The sequence below is a fragment of the Perognathus longimembris genome, chromosome 2 (assembly GCF_023159225.1).
Source record: "Perognathus longimembris pacificus isolate PPM17 chromosome 2, ASM2315922v1, whole genome shotgun sequence".
Taxonomy (NCBI): domain Eukaryota; kingdom Metazoa; phylum Chordata; class Mammalia; order Rodentia; family Heteromyidae; genus Perognathus; species Perognathus longimembris.
The window spans coordinates 123476128-123500270 of NC_063162.1; the positions used below are offsets into that span (position 1 = coordinate 123476128).

Below are 24143 nucleotides of genomic sequence, written 5' to 3' on the forward strand. Positions count from 1 at the left end.
AATCAGCAGTAATTTAATCAGCTTCCTCGGATTTATACAGGAATCCTACGCAGTCATATTCTGATCAGGTTAAACTTCCTGCTAACATGTGGCCAACATTGTTTACAGCTGTGACCAGCTGGCTGAACCGAAATTGTCAAGGGTTTTCCTACTAACCTTTTACCATAAAGAACTTGTCAAACCTTTCCTCTAAGGTGCTATAAGAGACATTCTTACTCATCTGAATATTGTGAGAGAAAAGTGTCAGGATCTCAAGGGTTATTTTTAGCCAGCAGCCATGCATATGTTCGTGTAGACACTTCAATACCATGTGGAGACATTTTTTCCCCCATTTTCTAGATGCTAGCCCAATTTTGTCAATATTTGATGATATAATTCAACTGACACAAAAAACATAAAAATTCATAAATATTACACTAAAATACTTTGTGAGTATTTGATCATATATGTTTTGATTTCTGGTAATGAAGCATCTTACCCTCAAAGATATATTCTTTCTAGTGTGTAAGTCAGTTAACCATGCATGTACCGGTGAGGAAAATTTTCACACAAATGTTTTACCAAGTTTTTATGCACTATGACTTGCCAAAGTAACATCAGAAGTTTCTGTGACTTTCCCACCACTTGCTTTCCCTTTCTGTATCAAGAAATTTATATTAAGCTGAGATATTTTCAACATCTTCCATGTGAAAACAAGTACTTGGTAGGATAGTGTGACTCTGCAAAGGAAAAGTGTGGTATTTCTTCTTCTAGTGGTTACAGTATGAATCATTTTGTGGGCAGATCATTCATGGTAGGTAACACAGCCAAAGTTTCTTGTTTTTTCTTAGGATTCATTGAAGGAGTTGATCTGAGGGATATAACTACAAAGGGAGGTTTCATTTTTTCCTGTTTATCAAAGAAAGATAGGTAATGGCTGACAGCCCAAATGTCTTCCATTCATACATATTTGTAACTTGATCTGTCTCGCTGGGACCTGGGGTATTGGACCTGCTACTATTGGATAGTTTCCTATTAGATAATGGAAGGAATTTCAGAGAGGAAACTCACATGTTGTAATGTGAGACAAAGAGATATAACTACTAAGGAGAATAAAAAGTTTTAGTAAAAACTGTAAGAGACTTATTAACATTCTTAGTGTGGGATATAAAAGAACATAAATTCATAAATTATGTTACACACTCAGATCATAAATATTCATTTTAGGGGAAATAATTATTTCTCTATCTGCTGACCTTTTCTTTGGCATTTGTTTAGTTTAACAGATATATCTTAACAATGGTGTGTGTGTGTGTGTGTGTGTGTGTGCGTGTGACTTTTAGATTTAGTTCTCGCAGTGATTTAATAGGAATATAAGATACTTTGAAAAATAATTTAAAAAAACAACTATCTAGCATTTAGAATTCTCAAGGAACTCTTCAAAGTAATAACCTACAAGATATAATTGACATTCAGAAACTAAAATCTGATCTACCTCGAGCAATGAAATTATACTACTCTGAAAGACTGCTATAATAAATCTACCTAAGAATGTTAAAAATACAGCCATTAAAGTGGCCAAGAAAATATTAATGTATGAATATTCCATGTCTTATGCTACTTCCTTATAACCTCAAAATATGTTAGTAGTAAAATGCATCCCTAGGCTAGATTCCTAAATGAGTTAACATGCTGTGTAAACAGAACAATTAAAGTTTGGAAGTTTCTGGAACTAAACTTCAGTGATTATCTTCCATGAATTACTGGTCACTAATGTCATTTTGTTTTGTGGGGACAGGAGGACCAGCTTTTCTTTCTTTCTTTTTTTGAAGTATTCATTTCTCTTTTTTCTTTTTCCACTCTTCTTTTCTTATTACTCTTGCTCAGACTCCTTCTTTTGATACTTTCTTTTGTTTTCTTTCCACTTGTTAGTATCTGTAATAAGGAGGTCAGATCTGGCCACCGCCATCATTGGCCACATGGCAAGATGTACTCATCTTGTCTTGATGGGTGTGCCTGGATTCCTACAGGAATGGAAGTCCCATCCCCAGGTAATGGGTGTTCCTGAATCCCAAGAGACAGAGGTGGGTGGGCACATGGCCTATAGGTTACTAAACCTGTCTGTCAAGTGCTTGGAACTGGGAGCTTCCTGTGACCCAGCCCCCTGACCTAACCCTATTTAGGGTCAGGCCAGCTCAGGCACCATTATGCCATGCCACAGGTTTCCATGTTCGCGTCCCCAAGTCAGCTCTCCATTGGAGCAGAATTGATTTGTTGGTATCATTTTTGTTCTTTCCTCCCTTTCTGGCCTGTTTCCTGATAGCCTTAAGGGCATGTGCAAGCTGCAGGAGTTACTTAGAAATCTTCCGGAAAGAAGTCTCTGTGCCACTGTACTGTTTTGTGTTAAATGTTTTTTCTGAAATCTGGAACCACTTCATCTGGAACTTCCCCAATAATTTCATCTTTTTGCTTGAGACTGTCTCTGAGTGGTGGACTCTTGGTTGGAGGGGAATCCCCTCCCTTGAACCCCATAACGGTATCAATAAGGTATTTATACTTATTCTAAGCAACACACTTTCTAGGAAATTCTATCCTGTCCTATCTACAACTTGTCAAATACAGTGTGTTCATCTTCACTAGAAATATGCGGGGCTTTTTTTTTTTTTTTTTTTTTGCTTTTGTAAAGTTAGCCTTTCTCCCTCTTGTACTCTCTCTCATCTCTACTGTAAGTTGTATTAACTACTCAACTGCTATCAAATGATATCTTCTTACTTCCTCGATGAAGGGCTATTTCCATGAGTCCAAAAGTCATTCTAACCTCACCCCTGTGGTGCGTTCAATTTATATTGTAATTGTTGGTTTGTTTGTATGACATCAGGATGAATTTGATGACTTTCATGACATGAAATCTGTATGAATATTTCTGTCCTTACCATCTTACAAGATTTTCAGAATTATGCTGATAATTAGTAGATATAAGTTGAAGGGATCAGTGATGGAAATCCTCCTATTCTTCAGATCAAATAAGTGTAAAGACTGCTTATAGCACTACTTAAAACATTCCTATCTATGGTATAGTTCACTATAAACTCGATCTAATAATTTTATAATAATAGTTTTAATAATATAAACTTTGGGCCATATTGAATTCAGTTATTGTTTGGCATAATTATTCCATTTTACCCTCTAAATGAAAATTAAAAATAATAACAGGATCTAAAATATCTCTGCCAAATTCTCTTATATTGTACATTTTATGCTGTATTCATACTTAAATTCACACTAAAAATGTTACACAGTATCATAGTTAACTTAATCAAATTTTAACATGAGATTTATTTCTTCAAGCTCATTTTACTTTCTGACTAAGGGGAAAAGTGTACATTTTTTAATACTTGCATTACATATGTATACCCTCCAGGACAGTATTTCATTTTAATTTTATGACTATTGTTGCTAACTTTGGATGCCAGAAGGCATTTAAGTTAAAAAAAAATGTAAAGAGAGTTGCCAGCAAATCACAAGTGACAGAAGATGGAAATCTATTAATTCTCTGTAACCATCATATAAGCTAATACTGACTACAAGAAATACCAGGAAGCAAGGCTATTCATGTCCCACAAGTCTCTGTCTATCTCTCCAGAGCAATCACATGCCCCACTTGCCATCAGTGAGACATTTGGAAGAAAGTAACGCTTACCCTCCTTGCTCTTGTGGGTTCTTAGATGAGAGAGGAGATTTTCATTGGTTTGCACACAGTACACCTCTCTGGCCTGCACACCTCCTCCACACAGGACGGTCTGGTTGCCCCGCCTCCTGTCTTGCTGGCTGAGCAAAGGATCCACACGACATTCTGTCCACTCTGTAGCTCGCCAGCCATACCTACGCAAGGAAAACATCTGTGACCGCCATGTTTGCAGAATGAAATGCAGCTCTACAACCCTCAGCATTGACTCTAAACATTAATCTCCAAAGTTCTTCTCTAGACTCCATCATCATACACTAGAAATATGTTGAAAAATCACTCAACTAACTTTTGTTATCCTCAATGGTGGCCCATTTACGAAAAGGAGATAAATTTAGATTGATCCTTCTTAATTGCAACTACTGGAAGTCCCTTATAAATATTTTATGAAAAATAAGAGCACAGTGCTTAAAACATGAACTTTTATGTTCAATTATGCTGAACCCCAGCTTGCCCTTTCTCAAACTAATAAACACAAGAGAGTTGAAATCTGAGAATTGAAAACATTCTAAATGATGGGAGCCAACTCATTTGTTTTGATGAATAGAAATTTGTTTAGATCAATAGAAATTGCTTCTTTATATTGGAGCCGAATTATAACTACGTGTTATATGTAAAAATATAATAAAGTCAGAGGCCTTGTTTTGGTCTTTTTTTTTCGGGGGGTGGGGGGAGCAGTCCTGGGGCTTGATCTCAGGGACTGAGCATTGTTCCTGGCTTCTTTTTGCTCAAGGCAAGCATTCTACAACTAGAGCCACAGCACCATTTGTGGATTTTTCTGTTTATGTGGTGCTAAGGAATCGAACCCAGGGCTTCCCAGCCCCAAGGCTTTGCTTTTTATAATCAAGGTTTCTTTCTTCCTCTCCCCACCTCTCTTTTTTGTTGTTGTTGTTGTTTTTGCCAGTCCTGGGGCATGGACTCAGGGCCTGAGCACTGTCCCTGGCTTCTTTTTGCTCAAGGCTAGCACTCTACCACTTGAGCCACAGCGCCACTTCTGGCCATTTTCTATATATGTGGTGCTGGGGAATCGAACCCAGAGGCTTCATGTATATGATACAAGCAATCTTGCCACTAGGCCATATTCCCAGCCCCCACCTCTCTTTTCTTCTTTTGATAGTTTAGCATCTCTCAATCCCTGATAAATACTGATAACTGACAAAAAGTTTCTCATTAATGCTGCACAGGAAAAGATAACTTGTGATTCCCAATTAAAGCTCCAATCAAGATTGTGACAGCTTGGGGGAGGGGCAGTCATCAGTTCAGCACATGCTTCTCAGGGAAACATTCCATGATGCCATTGAAGATAGAAGGTGATGACATTTCTTCACCTCTAGAAAAGTAGATATTCTAAATGCCCAAGGAAAATAGCTTGGTGTCACTTAACCAAGATACTTTCCTTGTAATCAGATTAGTAGCCAAAATAGGTAGAAATAAATGTGTTAATGTTCATCTCAATTGGACAAAAAAAAAGGTTAGTCACCCTCCCATGTTTGATCTAGTTATTTTGCTCTGCCAATGATAGTTTTTTAACAACAAAGGTGAAATTTTGCCTATTTTTCTTTTAAAATAACTGAGGATTTGTGATTTCACAGAGTTGGAGAAGTGGACTATCCTTTTATTTTTTTTTGCCAGTCCAGGGCCTTGAACTCAGGGCCTGAGCACTGTCCCTGGCTTCTTTTTACTCAAGGCTAGCACTCTGCCACTTGAGCCACAGAGCCCCTTCTGGCCTTTTTCTATATATGTGGTGCTGGGGAATCAAATCTAGGGCTTCATGTATACGAGGCAAGCACTCTTACCACTAGGCCATATTCCCAGCCCCCTGGACTATCCTTTTTATAACTGAATATTTATGGACTCATATAGTTGTAGAATTGGACTATTAAGAGATAACCCTCTTGACATTGTTTATGAAGGAAAGGGAGGGCTCAGGTCAGTTCTAGAAAAAGATAATGGATGCCTGGTTATAGTGATAGAATGAAGTAAAGCAAAGTGGGTCATTTGTTTAGGAAGTTAAAGTGATAATCTTAAAAAAAACAGAATTGCAACTTAGATCAAATCAAAGAGATTATATATTCTACGAAAACAGATAATATATTCTAAGAAAACTTCTGTAGTTAAAAAAGGAAGAAGTCTCAATTATCTGTTTATTTTGTTACTGATGCTTGACACAATAGGTAAAATGGTACCAGTTTAAGTCTCAAATGGGAGAACCTCATAGAAAAAAGAACATGCTGGAAAATATCGGTGCTTTTTCCCAAGCCTATGGAAGAGCCACAAATTGACATGACAGCGGGGCAGCATGTTACTTGTCTGTCACTTGTTAGAGTCTACTCTGCAGAATTGAAGGTTTCATAAAAGTTATCAATATTTTGATATGATTTTTAGGTATAATAATAACATTATTTTGCTTCCTTACAGCTCTTTAAAGTTTAAATTGTATTCATATGCCTTTAGCATATGGAGTATGCCAAAAGTACCCAATATATTTGGCGCTTTTCCATTAAAAAATTAAGATTTTCTAGGTTACTTTATTAATATTGTATATGCATACTAAGCTGACTCACTAAAACACAAACTGATTCTTGGAAATAATTTTCTTTTTTCTTGTTTTTTTTTTTTTTTTTTTTTTTTTTTGGCCAGTCCTGGGCCTTGGACTCAGGGCCTGAGCACTGTCCCTGGCTTCTTCCCGCTCAAGGCTAGCACTCTGCCACTTGAGCCACAGCGCCGCTTCTGGCCGTTTTTCTGTATATGTGGTGCTGGGGAATCAAACCTAGGGCCTCGTGTATCCGAGGCAGGCACTCTTGCCACTAGGCTATATCCCCAGCCCCTTCTTTTTTCTTTTATTATTTTTTATTGTTAAGGTGATGTACAGAGGGGTTACAGTTCTATACATAAGGCAGTGAGTACATTTCTTGTCAAACTTGTTACCACCTCCCTCATTTTCTTTTCTTTGAAAACTTTATTAAGTTTATTTATTTATTGTCAAAGTGATGTACGGAGGGGTTACAGTTTCATACATAAGGCAGTGAGTACATTTCCTATCAACTTGTTCCCTCCTCCCTCATTCATTTTCATTTCTTAAAGAAGAAAATGAACACTTTTATGTCGAAAAATATTTCAGAACTACTCTTATTTCATGTTTCTTCTTCAAAGGACATTCATTGGCCACTGACTGTGCTCTATGCCTTATACTATGTGATGTGATAAAATAAAAAAACAAACAAATGAAGAAAATAGATTCAATTCTAATAAACCCAATATTTGCCGTCAAGGGTACATTGAAGTATCATTTCATTTTTACGTAGTATTTCCTTCTATTAAATTAGATTTTTTTATATACATTACAAAACTGTAGATCACCTCGAAGTGTATCAACTTGTGGCCTATTTTGCAAATATTTAGACCACAGGCACACTTGTTTTTTATGCATGTGGTTTATAGCTCTAATTCATACCACAGATAGCTAATGTACTTATTATCTTCTTTATAACACAAGACTTTGTCAACCTCTAAGACAGAAAGTACATAAATTCAGAATTGCTACTATAAATGTAGCATTTATGGACACTTGGAAGTATAGTATTTAGACGCACTTACTCTGTAAACAGTACTTTTTATTAGAATAAAGTTTATAAATAGGCATTTGATATTTCTCTTCAAAATACATAAGAAAAAAATCACTATTCCCACACCAACTTTGATTACAGCTGAGGTCTATCATTTAGGTACACTGCATGCTTGTGCATTTACTCACGTGGCACAGAGGGCGACTCCATCTCCTTGTGACACACAGGGTTCTTGTTCCTCAAGTTCTGGACAGTCGTGTTCACTCCCAATAGGAAGTTGCTTGACAGTCCGTGTCCTAACACGAGTGCCCGTGGGGGATGCGATATTGTGACATGTTTTTGAGCAAGGGCTCCATTCCGACCACTCTGACACCTGGCACTCTTTGGTGACCACGCATGACTGGAAGGTTATTGGCAGTATCTCTTGCTGGCAGAAACTGCAAAAGAGCATTGTTATTCTCATCATAGATGCTCAGGCAGTTTTGAGTTTTGTCTTGCACTCAACAGAGTAAGACAAATGTGAACATTTTTATTTCTAGTTGTTATAATCGCAATTTGGCTGGATATACACCAACACAATGTATGAAAATAAACTCATCTTGCTGTTGTTGGCTCATGCTTGTAATGCTAGCTAGTCAGGAGGCTAAGATCTGAAGATTGCAGTTCAAACACAGACTGGGCAGGAATGTTTGTGAGACTCTTATTTCTAATGAACCACCAAAAAGCTGGAAATGAGGCTGTGGCCTCAAGTGAGCAAAAAACTCAGGGACAGTGCCCAGGTCTTGAGTTCAAGCCCCAGGACTAGCACAAAAAAAAAAGAACAAAAACAGGAAAGAGCAAAGAAACCTCACAAAGTCAAGGATTACATTTGAATCACCTCCTGTTGGGAAGCATTGTTGAGTCATTGTCAGGAAAGACAATAAAAGGAATTGTGCTTCTTTGGCAATGCATATACTAAAATGAGAAAATGAAGGGAATAAAGTAAAATCAACTTGCTCATCTAAATCTGGTTTAATTTAGAAAATGAGAAGACAAAACTGTTAACATATGTTAATTCCATTCTGTTTAGAAATCTAAATAGCAAGGCCAGGCTAATTTCAATATTAGTTTACAAAAAGAAATAATTCAATGTGTGCCTTAACCTTATCTTCAATATCATTTGAAACTTTACTTGTGACTTACAAGTATAAAATGTTCATCCAAATACATAAATATTTCCAATTCACATTTTAATACATAAGGCATATATGGATATACTGATTGAAATACATTATTAGTCTTGAAAATGTGTATTTTTTAGCCTATGATGTATCTACAATATTTATTATACCAGTAATGTATTTATGTTCAAATTCTTGTCTACATTTTTCTTGGACTACAATGTTACTGGATTCTAATTATAATATATATATGCAAATTAGTATAGGACATTATGAATGTCACTCACTAACAGAGCATACACTTTTAGGAATCCTCCTAGTTGAGTGGACTTTTCTTGACTCTTAGTTGAACTCTTGACCTGTTTCTATAACCAACAGTGTGTGTTTACACAGGCAGTCTTTCTCCGAGATGGAGCCATCTTCTCCAATGAGAGGATGCACTGAAAATTCTGTCTCATTATTCAGGTGCTGCATTTATCTGTGGTAACTAACCATAGAAAGACAAAAGCGCACTTTATTGTTACAAGTCACATGCGGTTTTCTTCATCCCAATGTGTTTGAAAATTGCATTCCTTAGAGACAATTAAAGCAAAGCATCAAATATATCAACTATGTTACTAGGTCATATTGTTTATGATAAAATGATGCCTTTGGATAACTGCATCTGCTCTAGGAAACTTTAGGCAGAGTTTTGAGAGTCCATGAGTAATTACTTTCAACATGCCATGTGAAACCATAGCTTCTATTGTTGATGAACCTCTTGTATCCCCTTCCTGTGGTTGTACCTGCACTATCACTGTATCTTATCTGAGTACACTGGAAACTGTGTATACTGGTATTAGAACTAGGAAACTGAAAGGGAATACCAAAATCGAGAGACACAAGATAAAAAGACAAATGACTACAAAAGCAATACTTGCAAAACTGTTTGGTGTAAACCAACTGAACAACTCACGGGGGAAAGGGAAAGGGGAAGGAGGAGGGGGAATGAGGGAGGAGATAACAAACAGTACAAGAAATGTATCCAATGTCTAAGGTATGAAACTGTAACCTCTCTGTACATCACTTTGACAATAAATAAGAAAAAAAAAGGCTATCTCCTGTGGAAATGTAGAAGGTTGTAACTATGGGGTTGTTTCAAGAGATATGTGCCTCTTTATGGTATGAAGCTCATCAGCCAGGGAAGTCTTAGTTTGGCTGCATGGATTTCTAGACAAATTCTCACTAGACAATGGATGTCTGAATCTATAATGGTAACAAAGTTCTGGTTGTTGCTCTACCGGCTTTCTGAACAGATTGATTCCAAATGTAACTTATGATAGTTTTTTGACTCTTGTAATGGATTCTTTGGGAAAGTCTAAACTAAAACTTAACTCATACTACTGAATTTATCACTCCCAATAATCTCTTTAGGTGTATATATATCATCATTAGCTCCATTTTATTGAGAAGCAATCTGTTAGAGGTGAGGGAAGTAGGCATCACTTTGCCACTAAATTGTGAGGGTGAATTTGAACTTAAATATTTTAGAAGCAGGGCTCATTTCTTATCCCTTCTGCCCCACTTCTTACCAATTGAACTGCTCTAAATCTTACTTTATTACAACAACTTCTTTAGCTGTGGCCAGTGTCAAAATAACTGACCCTCTCAATAAACTACTCTAAATATTTCACAAACCCAGGCTTTAAACCATCTATGAATTCAGCAAATGGGCTTTTGGTCCCAAGATGCTTTAGTAAATAATTAAGTGAGGTCTCACACAAATGTGCTTTCTTGATGCACATTAATTTTCCCACAAGTGACAAATTTGAATAAACACAAAATAATACTATATTATATGATTATGTACTTACATGTAGCATATTTATAAAACACACTCATAGTCTTTTGTGTGTGCATGAGACAGAGAAAGAGAGAGAGAGAGAGTATGATTTTCCAGTGCCACCTTCATTTCAACAATTGTATATTAACTAGCTATGACACTGAAATTCAGAAGTGCAAAAGAAGATTATAGTAATTATTTTGGAAGTAGGCAATTTTGCAAGGGAAGACATGGGTCACATAAAGTAGTAGATTGCCACTATTTAAATGAATTTTAAACAATTTATTATAATTTTTCTGCTCAGAATGAAAATAATTAATGGAGCAATCAGGTGAAATAGCAGGTTAGGTAAGTGAGGAAAAGATTTTTTCCCCCCTTGGTTTCAATGTAGGGAGCTGTGGTAAAGAGTCAAAATAAGATGGAAATTAAAGCCCTCAGCAATAATTTAGGTCTAGCATTAGATCACTTATGGATAAGAGTGACAAAGAAAGGTTGAGAGAAGAGATAATAGAATATTCATATCTTCCATAGAGTCTAGTGCTAAAGAGAATGGATCATTAGAGTCCAGGAATAAAGACAAGGTAACTATCATGTAGCAATATTAACATTTATAATACGTAAATGCTTGTTCTGTGTCAGTATTTTAATCTTTATGCATATAAATAATTTTATACCCTTCTTGTCCTTCTTCATAGAAGTTAAAATTCTTCCTACAGATATTTTATTGTTGCTTCAACTTTACAAAAACATGGACACATAAAGGATGAAAAATCCACACAGAGAAGTTTGAGAATACTATTATCCCCAATGAACCACATGCTGTGTGGAGGTTTTTTTTTCCCCTAGAATATCTCATGTAGTCTTAAAAACTACTTTGGAAGACAGGAATATACGTTTATCTATCTATCACCTCTCCTTTGGTAATTCTTTGCAGCATGTTTCTAAGTGCATCACTGTTTCTGCTTTTAAGATTTTCTTTTACGGCGACATCTTAATTTAACACATGTGACTTTTCCTCCTGCCTTATTGAGATGTGGCTTATTTTTATTGGCCAGGAAAATCAAATCTAAATGTCTCTTTAGCTAGAAAATAGCTATCATTCCCTGCTTTATCCTAACCATGTAAAAAGTTTTTATGGAGTTTAGTGGAAGTATGCACTTTGTTTTCTTATACTTTGGATGAGAATATCCCCACTCTGGGCAAAACTACAGGCAGTCTATGCTTTTGTAAGTACGCTTTGATGAAGATGTTGTGGTCACTGTGACAGCTTCCTTTTACTTATGTGGTATGCTCAGGATAGCCAGATGGCTAAAACTGATTAGAATAACACCTTGGCTTCGAGATGAAACAGATGTTACTTAGTAGACCATGTCACAGAATGAGGGGAGAAGACAAGATAGATATTGAAAAAGAGGAAAATATGAAGTTCATACTTTAATATTTATATAGAAAAATTTCCTCTGGAGATTACAGAAGAGGTATTTCCAAATGTAGGCTAATTAAAATTATATTACACAGTAAAGAATGTGCATTTAAATATTTTCCTAAAGTATCACAATATCTATGCAAACTATTATCTCTAAATAATATGTATTTGTTTCCCCAAATGTCCTTATCACTCCTTCAGTTATTAAATCAAAGCTTCCAAAAATCTCTCCTTTGCTGAGGATCAAATGCAAAATTTTCTGGCTGGCAATATAGATTCTCTATAATTTGTCACTATATCCACATCTACATTTGTAATTCATCCATTACAAATAAGTAGCATGCATATCTCCAATGATGAGACTGATAAAGTATACTGTGAAAAATCCCACTAAAAGCTTGTTTGCTTATAATGGACTTGTATAATCTCTTATTTCTCCTCTTCCTCCTTTCTTCTTTTCTCCCCTTCTCTGTCTTCATATAAATAAATATAAACATATAAAAATGTTTTTTTCTTTGTATTCCCAATAAGGGAATCAAAGCAGAGAAAAAATAGGATGTTATGGTTGGATGTCGGGGTGACACCATAACCCAATAGTTTGACTTTCAGAAAAAGCAAAGAAATTTATCAGAATAATTTCTCAGTGTTTGGCTTAACTGTAATGTGGGCAGTCTGAGACTGTGTAATCAACCTTGTTTCTGTTGGCTTAGTCTAACTTAGGATGTTGTTACTCAAAGATTGGGCTGTGGATTGACACTATTAGTTTTAACTTGAATTTGTTATACAGCATATCTCAGAATCTCCTGATACTGCTGAGTCAGAATCTTGATTTTAACCACTTCACCAGGTGAGGCGTAAGAATAATGATGTTTGAGAAGCAATGGTCTAGAGTTCATTCTCTAACCACTATCATTGTCAAGTGAATTTTTACCATACCGCTTCTTGAAAAGCAGAGAAGAAGAATAGATCACATAAAGTGGAATTTATTATTGGACAGGTACTTAGCCAAGTAATTCAAGAGTCTAGAGGTGAAACCAAGCCAAGATTTCTTAGCAATTCTCAGTCCTTAGATTTTCACTGCCTCTTTCTATTGACCTCATCTCAGACTCCAAGAAGCTCTCTAGCAAACATAATTGTTGGATTCCAGATGGTTGCTGCTATAAACTTTTGTGTAACTGTGATAAATAAGTCTAAATTGTCAACTTAATTAGATGGAAAAGCACCGAGGATTTCTTGCAGAGCATACATCTCAGTTTGCTTGTGAGGGTATTTCCAGAGGGGATTAAGTACAGAGGAAGGTCAGCCTGAATGTACATGTCACTATCCCATATGTGGGGGCCTGGATGGAAAAAACGAGGTGGAGGACACAAAACAAGCAAATGCAGGTGTTTTTGGTTTGCAAACAGGCTGCTAAAAGTGAGCCTCTCTGCTCTGCCAGCTCTTTCTTGCCATTAATGCATTGAAAACTCTGAAATCGTGAACTAAATTATTTCCATCCTCAAGTCTTTGGTCACAGCAACAAAATATGACTACTAGAAACATTTTTAGATTTAGTTTTCTACTTCTCAGTAGAGGATCGTTAATTAAAACGTGATCCATGGATTTCAGAAATGGCTTTGGGGTGCATGCAGGGGCTAAGCACTAAGACTATTTTGAATGAATTTGAAGATGTTGTGACAGTCAGTGGGGACATGACTTCTAGATGTATTTTTACACATTCTAAAAGAGTTTAGATTTAGTACTAATCTAATACTCCATTGAATTGTCCTTGGTCCTATACCTTGTACATACATCTACCCAGGTTTAACTTGAAAAGTATACTCAGAGATTTTTTATAGTAGAAAATATTGTGAAAAAATATGTATTTTTCATATGAATCGATCATTTACAGGTTCAATATTAATGTATGTACCAGGAAGGCTTCTCATTTTTTTCTTAACTCCTTAATTGGTGGCAAGATAGAAAATGTTGACTGGTATCCTCCAAGTCTAGAAATCTAAGATATTCCATAATTACCTCTATTGTCTTTTGTGACCCTGATTAATGGTGATAACTGCACCCTTTTTATGTAGTGAAATTACATGTAACCAAAAGATCATTAGGCTGTCATACTCAATAATATTGTGTAGGTCTAAAGTTTCCATAGCTTAACCTACCTAAATCTTAATTGATTTGTATTTTCAGATTGAATTCAAACATAAAATGACTCGTACTTTAGCCATGATCAAATTGTATTGTTCCCTTAACCAGAATTCCCCACAGAATTTGCTTTTCTCTTTGTTTTGCCAATTTTGAATGATGATGTTACAAATTCTCTGCATTTTAACATCTTAAGTGTGTCTTGCATAGAATTTAATAAGAAATAAGAAATCATTTTTAGGGAAGCAGAATGCATGCACATTGCAATTTTCCTGATGAAGACAGAGGTCTTTCCCCCTGCTTTGATATTCAAAACTCCTTTGTTGTGCTGTTAGGGAGCATGGCCAGAGAGTGTCACCTGCCAGCTGGAGAGATCATATGCTCCTTATGAAAGCTGGGGGCCACATGGATGGTCAGCAGCTGAATGTGAGGCTATCAGCATGGTGTGTGTTTCCTAATGGGATAAACTGCTGTAGCAAAGAGGCCTCCCTGAAAGAGCCAGGCCATAGATTTCCTATCCTTTCACACACGGCTGCTTGCCTGCAGCTGCTTCCTCATCACCATGCTGATGCAGGAGGCAAACTGTGGTGAAAATTCATGGCACAGCTCCAAATCCACCCCCCAGTGCAGACTCTACACTGCTTTATGAACTGGCATAAAAACTACCTACCAGACTTTGAAATGATGCTAAGTGGTATGATTGATTTCAGCAATTCATCAAAGGCATACTTTGGCATTAAAGAATTTCGTCTGTAAAGAAATCAGTTGGTGGTGTTTTTTAACTTGCTCTAAACAAGGAGAGTAGAAAAAGTATAACCACAGGGAGTTTTTAGGTGTTTAAATGAAGAATTACTAAGTATTACTTAGAAAATGGATTAACTGTTTTGAAACCATACATCTTCCCTACCCTCTCCTACCTCTGGCAGTAAAGTAGTATCTGTCATCTTATTTTATTTCCTAAATCTACTGTGGTTAAATATACTTTGTAGGTGATTACTTTCCCCCAAACTGATTAACTGCTACAAAATGGACAAATGATGAATTAAAAATAGAGTTTAAAAGCAAGAAAGCTTTGGTACGTGGTTAGTTATTAAAAATTTTTATTTATGTTTTCTAGCACATCAGATTGCATTACCACTTACCTGATCTGGCTAATTTGTCATTGATTGGACAGTCTAGGACCATGGGTGTCTATTCCATTAAAATTATGACAGAACCCAAACATAATGTAAAATTCATGATTCATTAAATTGTAAGAAAATATTAAATTTAGAATAACAAATAACAACTCCAGAATGGGGATAGTTTACAGTTCAAATGGTATGAGGTTTGAGATGGGAGAGGAAGTGTTCAGTTCAAGTGAAACATTGAGTGGGACAAACTTCTTTTTTCACATAGGAAAGGAATTCTAAATCCTCCTGCTGTCCAAAATGTAAAGAGCTACCTACAAGGGGCTAAGATCTGAAAAAACTGAAGTGAGGACCAGAGATATGTAGTGCAGCCACAGGAAGGGAGGCTAATGGGACTTTAATGGGAGGAAACCCTGGACTCTCACTCCTAATTATGCAGAGGAGCTAATGGTTAGTTTTGTTGAATTAAATGTTATCCTACCAAAGAAGAAACTATAAAACCAATAGAAGAAAAACATAAATAAAAAGGTCTGGGGGCTGCTATTACATGCTTTCTTGTACAACTCACACTTTTTCTGTTACACAATTTTGAGCAAGCCCCTGACATATACTCCATGTCCTTAATTAGCACTTGACTTATATATTCTATAATGTGGTTGTGAGAATCATATAACTCGCTTAAAACATTTAAAAATGACAAAAATAAAATGGCAAAGTATTTGGTAAAAAGAGTGAGATGAACAAATGAATATGTTAATCTACCTTTTCATAAAAACTTGCGTTTCTGGAAGTCATTGATACTTTTATTGAAACTAAATAACAGTGAAATCGCCCCTCCCTTAAAGAAACAGAAAAGGACATTGGCTACTTCATCTATTGGATTTTGTACTTCTTAACACTTTGCAGCATTATCTTTATCTGTTTATTTTTCTCAATATTAGACAATAAGAGCACAACATAAAAACTACTTGATATAGACAGGAAGAAATCATCCATGTTCTATGGGAATGTAGGAAATGGTACTTTATTGGTAATAAAACAAGTGGCAAAGCTTAAAAATGGGAAATAGAAAGAGTTCCTGAGAATGGATGATGCTTTAAAACACTGTTCTACTGCAGAACTCTTCAGTAAATTCTTTTCTTTTTCTTTTTTCTTTTTTGCCAGTCCTGGGCCTTGGACTCAAGGCCTGAGCACTGTCCCTGGCTTCTTTTTGCTCAAGGCTAGCACTCTGCCACTTGAGCCACAGCGCTACTTCTGGCAGTTTTCTGTATATGTGGTGCTGGGGAATCGAACCCAGGGCTTCATGTATTAGAGGCAAGCACTCTTGCCACTAGGCCATATCCCCAGCCCTCAGTAAATTCTTGAAGCACTCAGTCTAAGATTAAAACTATTGTTTGTCTAAAGACAAATGGGAAAGCTACACTGGGAAGAATGAATGGGAAAGCTAAATCATTTAAAGGAAGATAACTCTGTTTGCTATTCATAACATATTCTCTGATGCTTCAAACTGGAAGACAATTCAAAATAAGAATGAAAAATCAACATTTTTAGATAAATTACAATCAACAAAAAATTGAAAAGTCATTACAACTGAAAGAGAATTCCTGCCAGAGTATTTGTTCAACTTAATAGAAAACTGTCTGCTGCTGGTGTTTTCTCTTGTTCCTTTCCCCAATAAGTTCCGAGACCTGTACTTTGTAATCTCAAAGTTATTTCTGCTTTCTGACAGAAATCCACTTTTCTGAAATAAAGAATTACATGAAATAATATATTTAAGAAAGATTAATAAAAAAGATTGAGCCAATTGCACTGTTTAAATACTATAAGATATATGGTTTCAGGTAATAAATTGAGGCATGATAGGCTCACAACTGCGAATGAACTTCAAATTTCAACCTCAATTCAAAAACAAAAGAATTGGAGCTGGGCAACAGTGGCTCATGCCCATAATCCTACCTATTCAGGAGGCTGAGATCAGGGAATCACAGTTCAAAGCCAGCTGGGGCAGAAATATCCATGAGACTTTTATCTCCAATTAAACACCAGAAAAGTGGAAGTGCAGCTGTGGCTCAAAGTGGTAGAGTGCTAGCGATAGAGTGCAGGAGCAGAGCTCAGACACTGAGTTCAAACCCCAGGACCCACCAAATATATGTAATTTTCACTTATTGCAATTCTATTTCAAGGGTTAGGAAGGATGTAACTGAATCAACATTTAATGTATCTAATGTACAATAAATAAAGCAAATATAATTTTATTTACCAGGAGGAAATGTATGCAGATCATACTGTTTTTTGGTTGTTGTTGTTGTTGTTGTTGTTGTTTTTTGCTAGTCCTGGGTCTTGAGCTCAGGGCCTGAGCACTGTCCCTGGCTTCTTTTATTTTTTTATTTAATTTAATTTAATTTCTTGCCAGTGCTGGGGTTTGGACTCAGAGCCTGAGCACTGTCCCTGGCTTCTTTTTGCTCAAGGCTAGCACTCTACTACTTGAACCACAGCGCCACTTCTGGCCTTTTTCTATATATGTGGTGCTGGGGAATCGAACCCAGGGCTTCATGTACACAAGACAAGCACTCTTGCCACTAGGCCATATTCTCAGCCACCATACTTTTAAATATATAGAGCTTTATTTTGTGGGCGGAGGATATACTAAAATATTTTATTATATTACTCTATTAGGGCATATTGGGCATCTTGGGTATATTACTTGAAGAAAATATACATAAAATGTTTAACAATGCATATTAATCATCAAATAATTAATATTAATAATATTGCGTTGATTTAATGGTTTGTACAATAGTGAACCTTATTTGTTCTGGAAAAGTTACTCTGCACTGATTTTATATTCATATACTTGTAATATGAATTTATTGAATTAATAATATTATAACAGGTTTTAAACTTTATAAACAACCTGTATTGAAGATGTTTTATTAATCTAGGATACACTGTACACCTGACTAAAAAGTACCATGAAGAAGTACAAACATACATGCACATTACCTCTTTTCTTCTAAAAGGTAAGGAACATGAGACCCAGAAAAGTAAAAAAATTAGCTACATGCATCGAATTATTACTAGAGGGCCTCTAGTTTTATAAATGTAGTCATATTGGGACTCTGGAAAAGACTTGAGCCTTTCCTGATAGTGTTCCTACTTCTAAACTATTTCCAGCTGAACTTAACAAGTATCTTTGTTCTTGCTGCTAGGATTCCATGCCCCTCTAAAAGACCAATTAACAAAGTGATCACATGCCTTCCTCCCTCTCCACAGCATGGTCTTCACAGGGGTCTGCAGGAAGGATCCTTTGTTATAATTGTCTCAGGAAGTGTAGGGCCTTCTAGGGTACTTCTATCATGAAGTTAGTCAGCCAGCTTCTAGTGAGGAAGAATAGAGGGACCCAGTTTTTCCTAGGATACATGGGCAAGATTTAGACACTGTTACATGCTGCTTATTGCATTATACTTTATTATTTTATTTATATTTTTGTGTCAGTACCAATTTGCACTCTCGCTTGACTTTCTTGTTCATGGTTAGTGTGCAAGGACTTGGGGTACATATCTACTTCCCTGCATTTTGCTATGATCCTCCATGCCTCAGCATCTCGAGTAGCTAAGATTTCACTCATTCATTTTCATCTATCCATCCACTTTCACATTTTCCCCCTTTTGGCAGGTCAGCCTAGACCATATCCCTACTTATGCTTTCCAAATAACTGGGACTACAGCCATATGGCACCATTTCCAGTTTATAGATTAGGAAAGCATCCCCCTAACATTGTCCCCAAGCTAGCCTTCACTGTGATCCTCCTGACCTCTGCCTCCTAACTAGCTGGGATTACAAGCATGATCCATAGCGACCAGCCTTTATAGGTAGCAATTTGATCTCCCTGGAATAGACTATTATTTTGGCTCTAGGTTTCCTGCTGTGTTCACCATACTTCTGTCCTCTTGGGACTAATTTTTAATACTTTAGTCACAGATATGGCATCTTATCTTCTCTGAATGAAGAACTAATTTAAGTAAGTAGACAGGAAATAGGATAATCATATGGAATTCACTTGTTTTACCAACTTACCCTATAGCTGGAAGTAACAAACCTATGGAAAGATAAACTTGTCAGGAGAAATGTTAGTTGGTGTCAGCTTGGAAATGTTAGAATCTGGTGCTATTTTTATCAGGATAAATGAAGACATATTGGAAAATGAATTGCACTGAATGAGCCATTCAAACAAATCTGGCCTGTGCCAATGACTTTGGAAACCCTGTTTTGGAGTTCTTTTGTTTGTTTGTTTATTTTTTTCCCAAATGATGGATGCTTCTACCAGGAGACAATATTTCTAGTGATCTGAGCAGCAGAAGCCAGCAGGCTAGTTTTGGTCCTGTAAAATACTAAATTAACTGTGAGAGAAAGAGGCTATTTACTTGGTTAGCAGTGGTGCCAGGATATGATGCGCACAAGCAAATGAGTTGCTACTTTATAGACTTGGATCGAATTATGCAAACCAGGAATGTATGTGCTAGCTTATTTTTCTTCTTTTTATTTTTGGTCTGTACATATTCATTTGCATTAATTATATTATTTTGTGACCCTCTAGCCTGTTATATTTTGTATAAGGCCTATTGATGGTACACAATAAATAGTTGCTTAAATTTTCCATAGTAGCTATACTAAAGGAGAAATAAATATCACCAAGAGATGAAAAGCAGTCACTAGTGAAAGTTTGGGAAGGACCTAAACATATTTTCCTTTATAAAAGGATGGTGTAATTTCAACAATACATTGTTGATATTGAAAGATTATAATGCAACCAAATCATGTAAATACTGAATATACTTTAAAAAAAAAAAGTGATCTGGCCAGGACAAGTCATAGGCTAGCTCTAACTCAGTCTCCCTTAAACATGTCTAGAGTCATTGAAGACTAGGAAGATAAAGACCTTCTTATAGCCTGACTTTCAATTATGGCCAGGATTTTTTTTTAAGGGAAATGCAACTGGATATAGTATGGAGAAAACTGAGTACATCTACATTCAACTAAGTGATGTGGCCATCCAGGACAAACATCCTGGAAGTATTTCTTATTCTTTCTCAGCTATAGTGAATCTCTTGGCCTTGGGAGAGTTGTATTGTGAATGATTAGCAAAGACCTTGTACCTGGCCCTGGAATGTCCCCTGGAGGAACTGGCATTTCTCCCAGCTGAATTTCTTCTGCACTATGGTATTCAAGCTTGTCTTCCCAGTCTCCCAGAGATTTCACACTCTTCCTATCACCAAGAACAATCCCATTCTACTTTAAGCTAGCTGCTGTAGACTGTTGTTGTAAGCTATCATTTACCAGTTTTTAGTAAATTAATTTACATCTGTTTTATTGCTTTGGCCAACTTACTCATTTTCTAATTATAAGTGGAGTTCCTTTTATTAATTTGATCTTTTATTTAGCATAAACACACACACTTATATGTATACATATATATATATATATATATATATATACGTTTCTTTTGACAATCATTACCCACTAGTTTCTAAAGTATTTGCTAGTTTCTAATCTAAGATCATGGGAAAATCTGGATTTAATCTAGATTTATCTGGCTTCCAGGTAGATTATATCTACCATTTCGTATAATTTGACCTCTGTGATTTCCTCCATGATTTTAATGGAGGAATTCCATCCATAAATTAGCTAACATTTGTGTTTCCTTCTCTCTTCTCCATTATTTAACATTTAAAAACATCTTACTGGAATTTATTTAGCTGTACTGTGTACTAGATCTATAAACTAATTTTAAGAACAATTTTGTCACTAAAATATTGTATGTTACTATTTTGCTGACACAGTACTATTTATTGAATAAATTTTCTTTTATTGGTTAACTGTATTCTAAAAATGTAAACAGACAGACATTTTCAGTTTTATATAGCTTTCTGTACAAATGTAGGCAAATTACCAAATTACTAATAGTCTGTGAGTGTTTTTTCTTGTATATGATGCACTAATTTACATTTATAAACCATCCTCAATTTTCATTGGAAACACACAGATTATAACTATGTTATATGAGTGCTAACATGCACCTGGAATAGATAATAAATTTCTGACATTTTTACTGTTGGTGAAGGATACTAACAGTTAATACTTAAGCATTTTATTGACACAAATTATCAACAATCACCAATGGCTTTATTGTTACATTAGATTTACCTTTCATTAGATGTTAATGTCTAGCTAATTAGGAAGTGAGCTAGGATAAAAGAAAATTAGCCATAATGTTTTTGATTAAACACTTAACTTACTCTTCTTCAAGTAATAGGGCATTTAAAAGACCTAGAGTTAATTGAAAATTGCCATTATCAAGGTTCTCTTGTCAATTAGTACACAGAGGGGAAGAATATGTATTACTATAGTTGAAGACCAATAGGTCTTATTGCCAGATCTGGGCTCCAGTAGGAATTAATGAAGTGCAGTGCTGAAAGTACTAAAGCTTTGCACTTTCTTAACAAGATTCAATTTCCATAGATTCTGTAATACAGGCAATGCTATATAGCCTCATCTTTAATTATGTTTATAATGGGCTAATCTCAAGCCAAGCATAGAACGAAATTGATGTTTCCTAAGCACTTGCAAGCTCCTGAGATGAAAAAGGTCTCAAATATTATGTAACTGTTAAATGTCTTGATTCTTATCATGTATTTTTTACTCTGTAAAAATAATTAATTACATTTTTTTCAATATCTTAAATGCATTTTTCCAGAAAACTATCTTATTAATTGCTATACTGTTGCAATGAAACTATTACAGCATTCATGTAAGTAAAAATATGATGTGAATTAAATTATTGATCGAAACTTTGAAAATGGGAAGATAGGAGTTTGTTCAGTTAGTGCCATCATTGTACATCTGAGTACCCAAGACAGTGCAGTGAACAATTTGGGAATCAAGTAAGAAATGGCACTGGGATGTGATCATCCTTGTCTGTAATTAGAGCATTCCCAGGGAAGGGATAGGACAATCATGAAGCTGAGGCCTGCCTAGGTTACTAAAAATGAAAGAGAAAGAAAGAATAATCAAGCACACATGTGAGCAAGTGATAGAATTGTGAATACGGATAGAGAGAAGTTAAATATACAAAACTCTATGGAATATTACCTGCAAGGAAAAAAAAATCACCTATACAGCATTTAAGAAAAAACACAGAATACTATCCAGCCTCACAATAAAACCTTATTTTAGGACATAATATACTTTTTATAGCAAGGGACATTCAAAATAACTTTTTTTGGGAACTCATAATCATATCAGATGTAAAGTGTCAAGTTACAATAGATTTTTATGGAGTTAGAAGTGAAAAATTCACTGTCAGCTATGAAAACTTAGTAGAAGGAAAGGATGTAAAGGGGAATATTGTGGCTAGCAAAACACTAAATTATGTGTATACTATAGAAAATTCTTCAATTACATGTAAGAATCATCCATGAGATTCTAAAAACCTGAGATACTGTTGTCCTAAATAACTGAAGAAAGTGTGACACATAAACGCTTCAAATATGCATATGCAAAATAAAATCCAGACAGATTAAATAAATCTGTTTTAAGGTAAAGTAACATCATATCACCCAAGCATGTCTAGGAGACTAAGTATGTATTTATGAGGAGGAAAGGCCCTTATACGTGACTGAAAATGTAGAAGATATTACAGAAATCAAATTCATAACTGAGATCTTAAAAATAACTGAAGTTTGTATTTATCAATAGGTTACTTATAGTGTTGAAAATCTTTAATTCATTTTAAAAGACTTAATTATGGTAAAATAACATGTTACATGACTTGATTTAAAAAATCACAAAAAGAAAAAAGTATAAAAAGATGTTAGATGGATGTATAAATGACGAAACACAAAGGGCTATATATAAATAATGAAATACTCTGATTCCCTCCTCAGATAAATAAAAATTCAAGTAAAAGTATAAGATCACCAAGCATACACAAGACCAGCAATATTTAAGTGGAAAAAATTGATAAAAATGGTGTAATGGAAAAAATACATGTGAAAGTACCATTTATGAAAGTACCTCTTGTGTGTGTGTGTGTGTTTCCAAGCATGCTTTTTAATTTGCTTTATTGTTTATAAAGGTGATATAGAAAGGGATTACAATTACATGAATCAGGTAATGAACATATTTTCTTTCATATAGTGTCTTCTATTCTCTCACTCTCTCCTAGTCCCTCCACCCCACCTTTTATGAAAACATCTTTTATGAAAACAATTGACTCAATATTCCCACAGTCCACAAATTGCATTAGGGAATATTTTATTTTCAATTTAATTTGCCTAGTACAGCCTTTCAGAAAATGGAATTTTAGAAAAAAACATTGGAAAAATCTTCATGAACTTCAAAATGTATCATACTTCCTGTAGTGCATGGAATACTGAAGTTCCAAATTTGAATTAATGAAAATAATTTCCAGCAAATTCATATCTATTATTCTTGAATGTATATCTCTAATATTTACCTTTGTTTTTATCCATCTACCAATGGGGATATAGTATTTACATCTCTCTATAGAGTTGTGGTCTGGCTTTCATCTAGTAGTAGTCTTGTGAAAGCATAAAGTCAGTTTGGAAAGCCAAGAGACAAGTTAGTATAATCTTAACTTTTGGTTGTCATAATTCATTTTATCAAAAACTTGCCTTGCTCATCCCTGCATAACACTACACATGCTGTGTTAACAGTACAAGAATTTCTCAATACAAAGGCTTTTTATATTCACCACAGCCCAGTTTTGTTCATTTACAATTCAACTACAACTGTGGTAAATACTACCCCAACAAATCAACCATGATCATATTATTTTCTTTAAAGTCCTGGCATTCTGCCATTTGAGCCATGCCCCCAGCCAATGTTTTAAAATCTAGTTTTAATGATAACATATTTGGACTACATAGAAATCAAAACAACTCTTAAAAGTAGTAAAACTTAAAACAAAATACAAGATTAGAAACCATTGTAATAGAGCCTGCTGAAAATATGAGGAGTAACCTTAAATACTGATCAATAGATGGGCAACAATCTTATGACTCATAAAACACATGAACTGTGCATCATGTTAGTACACACTAACAGAGTAAGGCTATCCTTAAGTTATACAAATAGTGCTTTAATTATGATTTACT

General features: G+C 35.3%; 1 protein-coding gene across 2 annotated transcripts in view; it reads right to left on the minus strand.

Moving 5' to 3' along the window:
* Positions 1-24143, minus strand: part of Thsd7a (thrombospondin type 1 domain containing 7A) — a 326776-nt gene that overhangs the window by 144355 nt on the left and 158278 nt on the right. For both annotated transcript variants that reach the window (XM_048340086.1, XM_048340087.1), the window contains exons 3-4: positions 7479-7727; positions 3680-3861 (exon numbers count right to left, since the gene is read on the minus strand). In XM_048340086.1, the coding sequence (XP_048196043.1) occupies positions 3680-3861; positions 7479-7727 (431 nt within the window). The remainder of the gene's footprint in view (positions 1-3679; positions 3862-7478; positions 7728-24143) is intronic.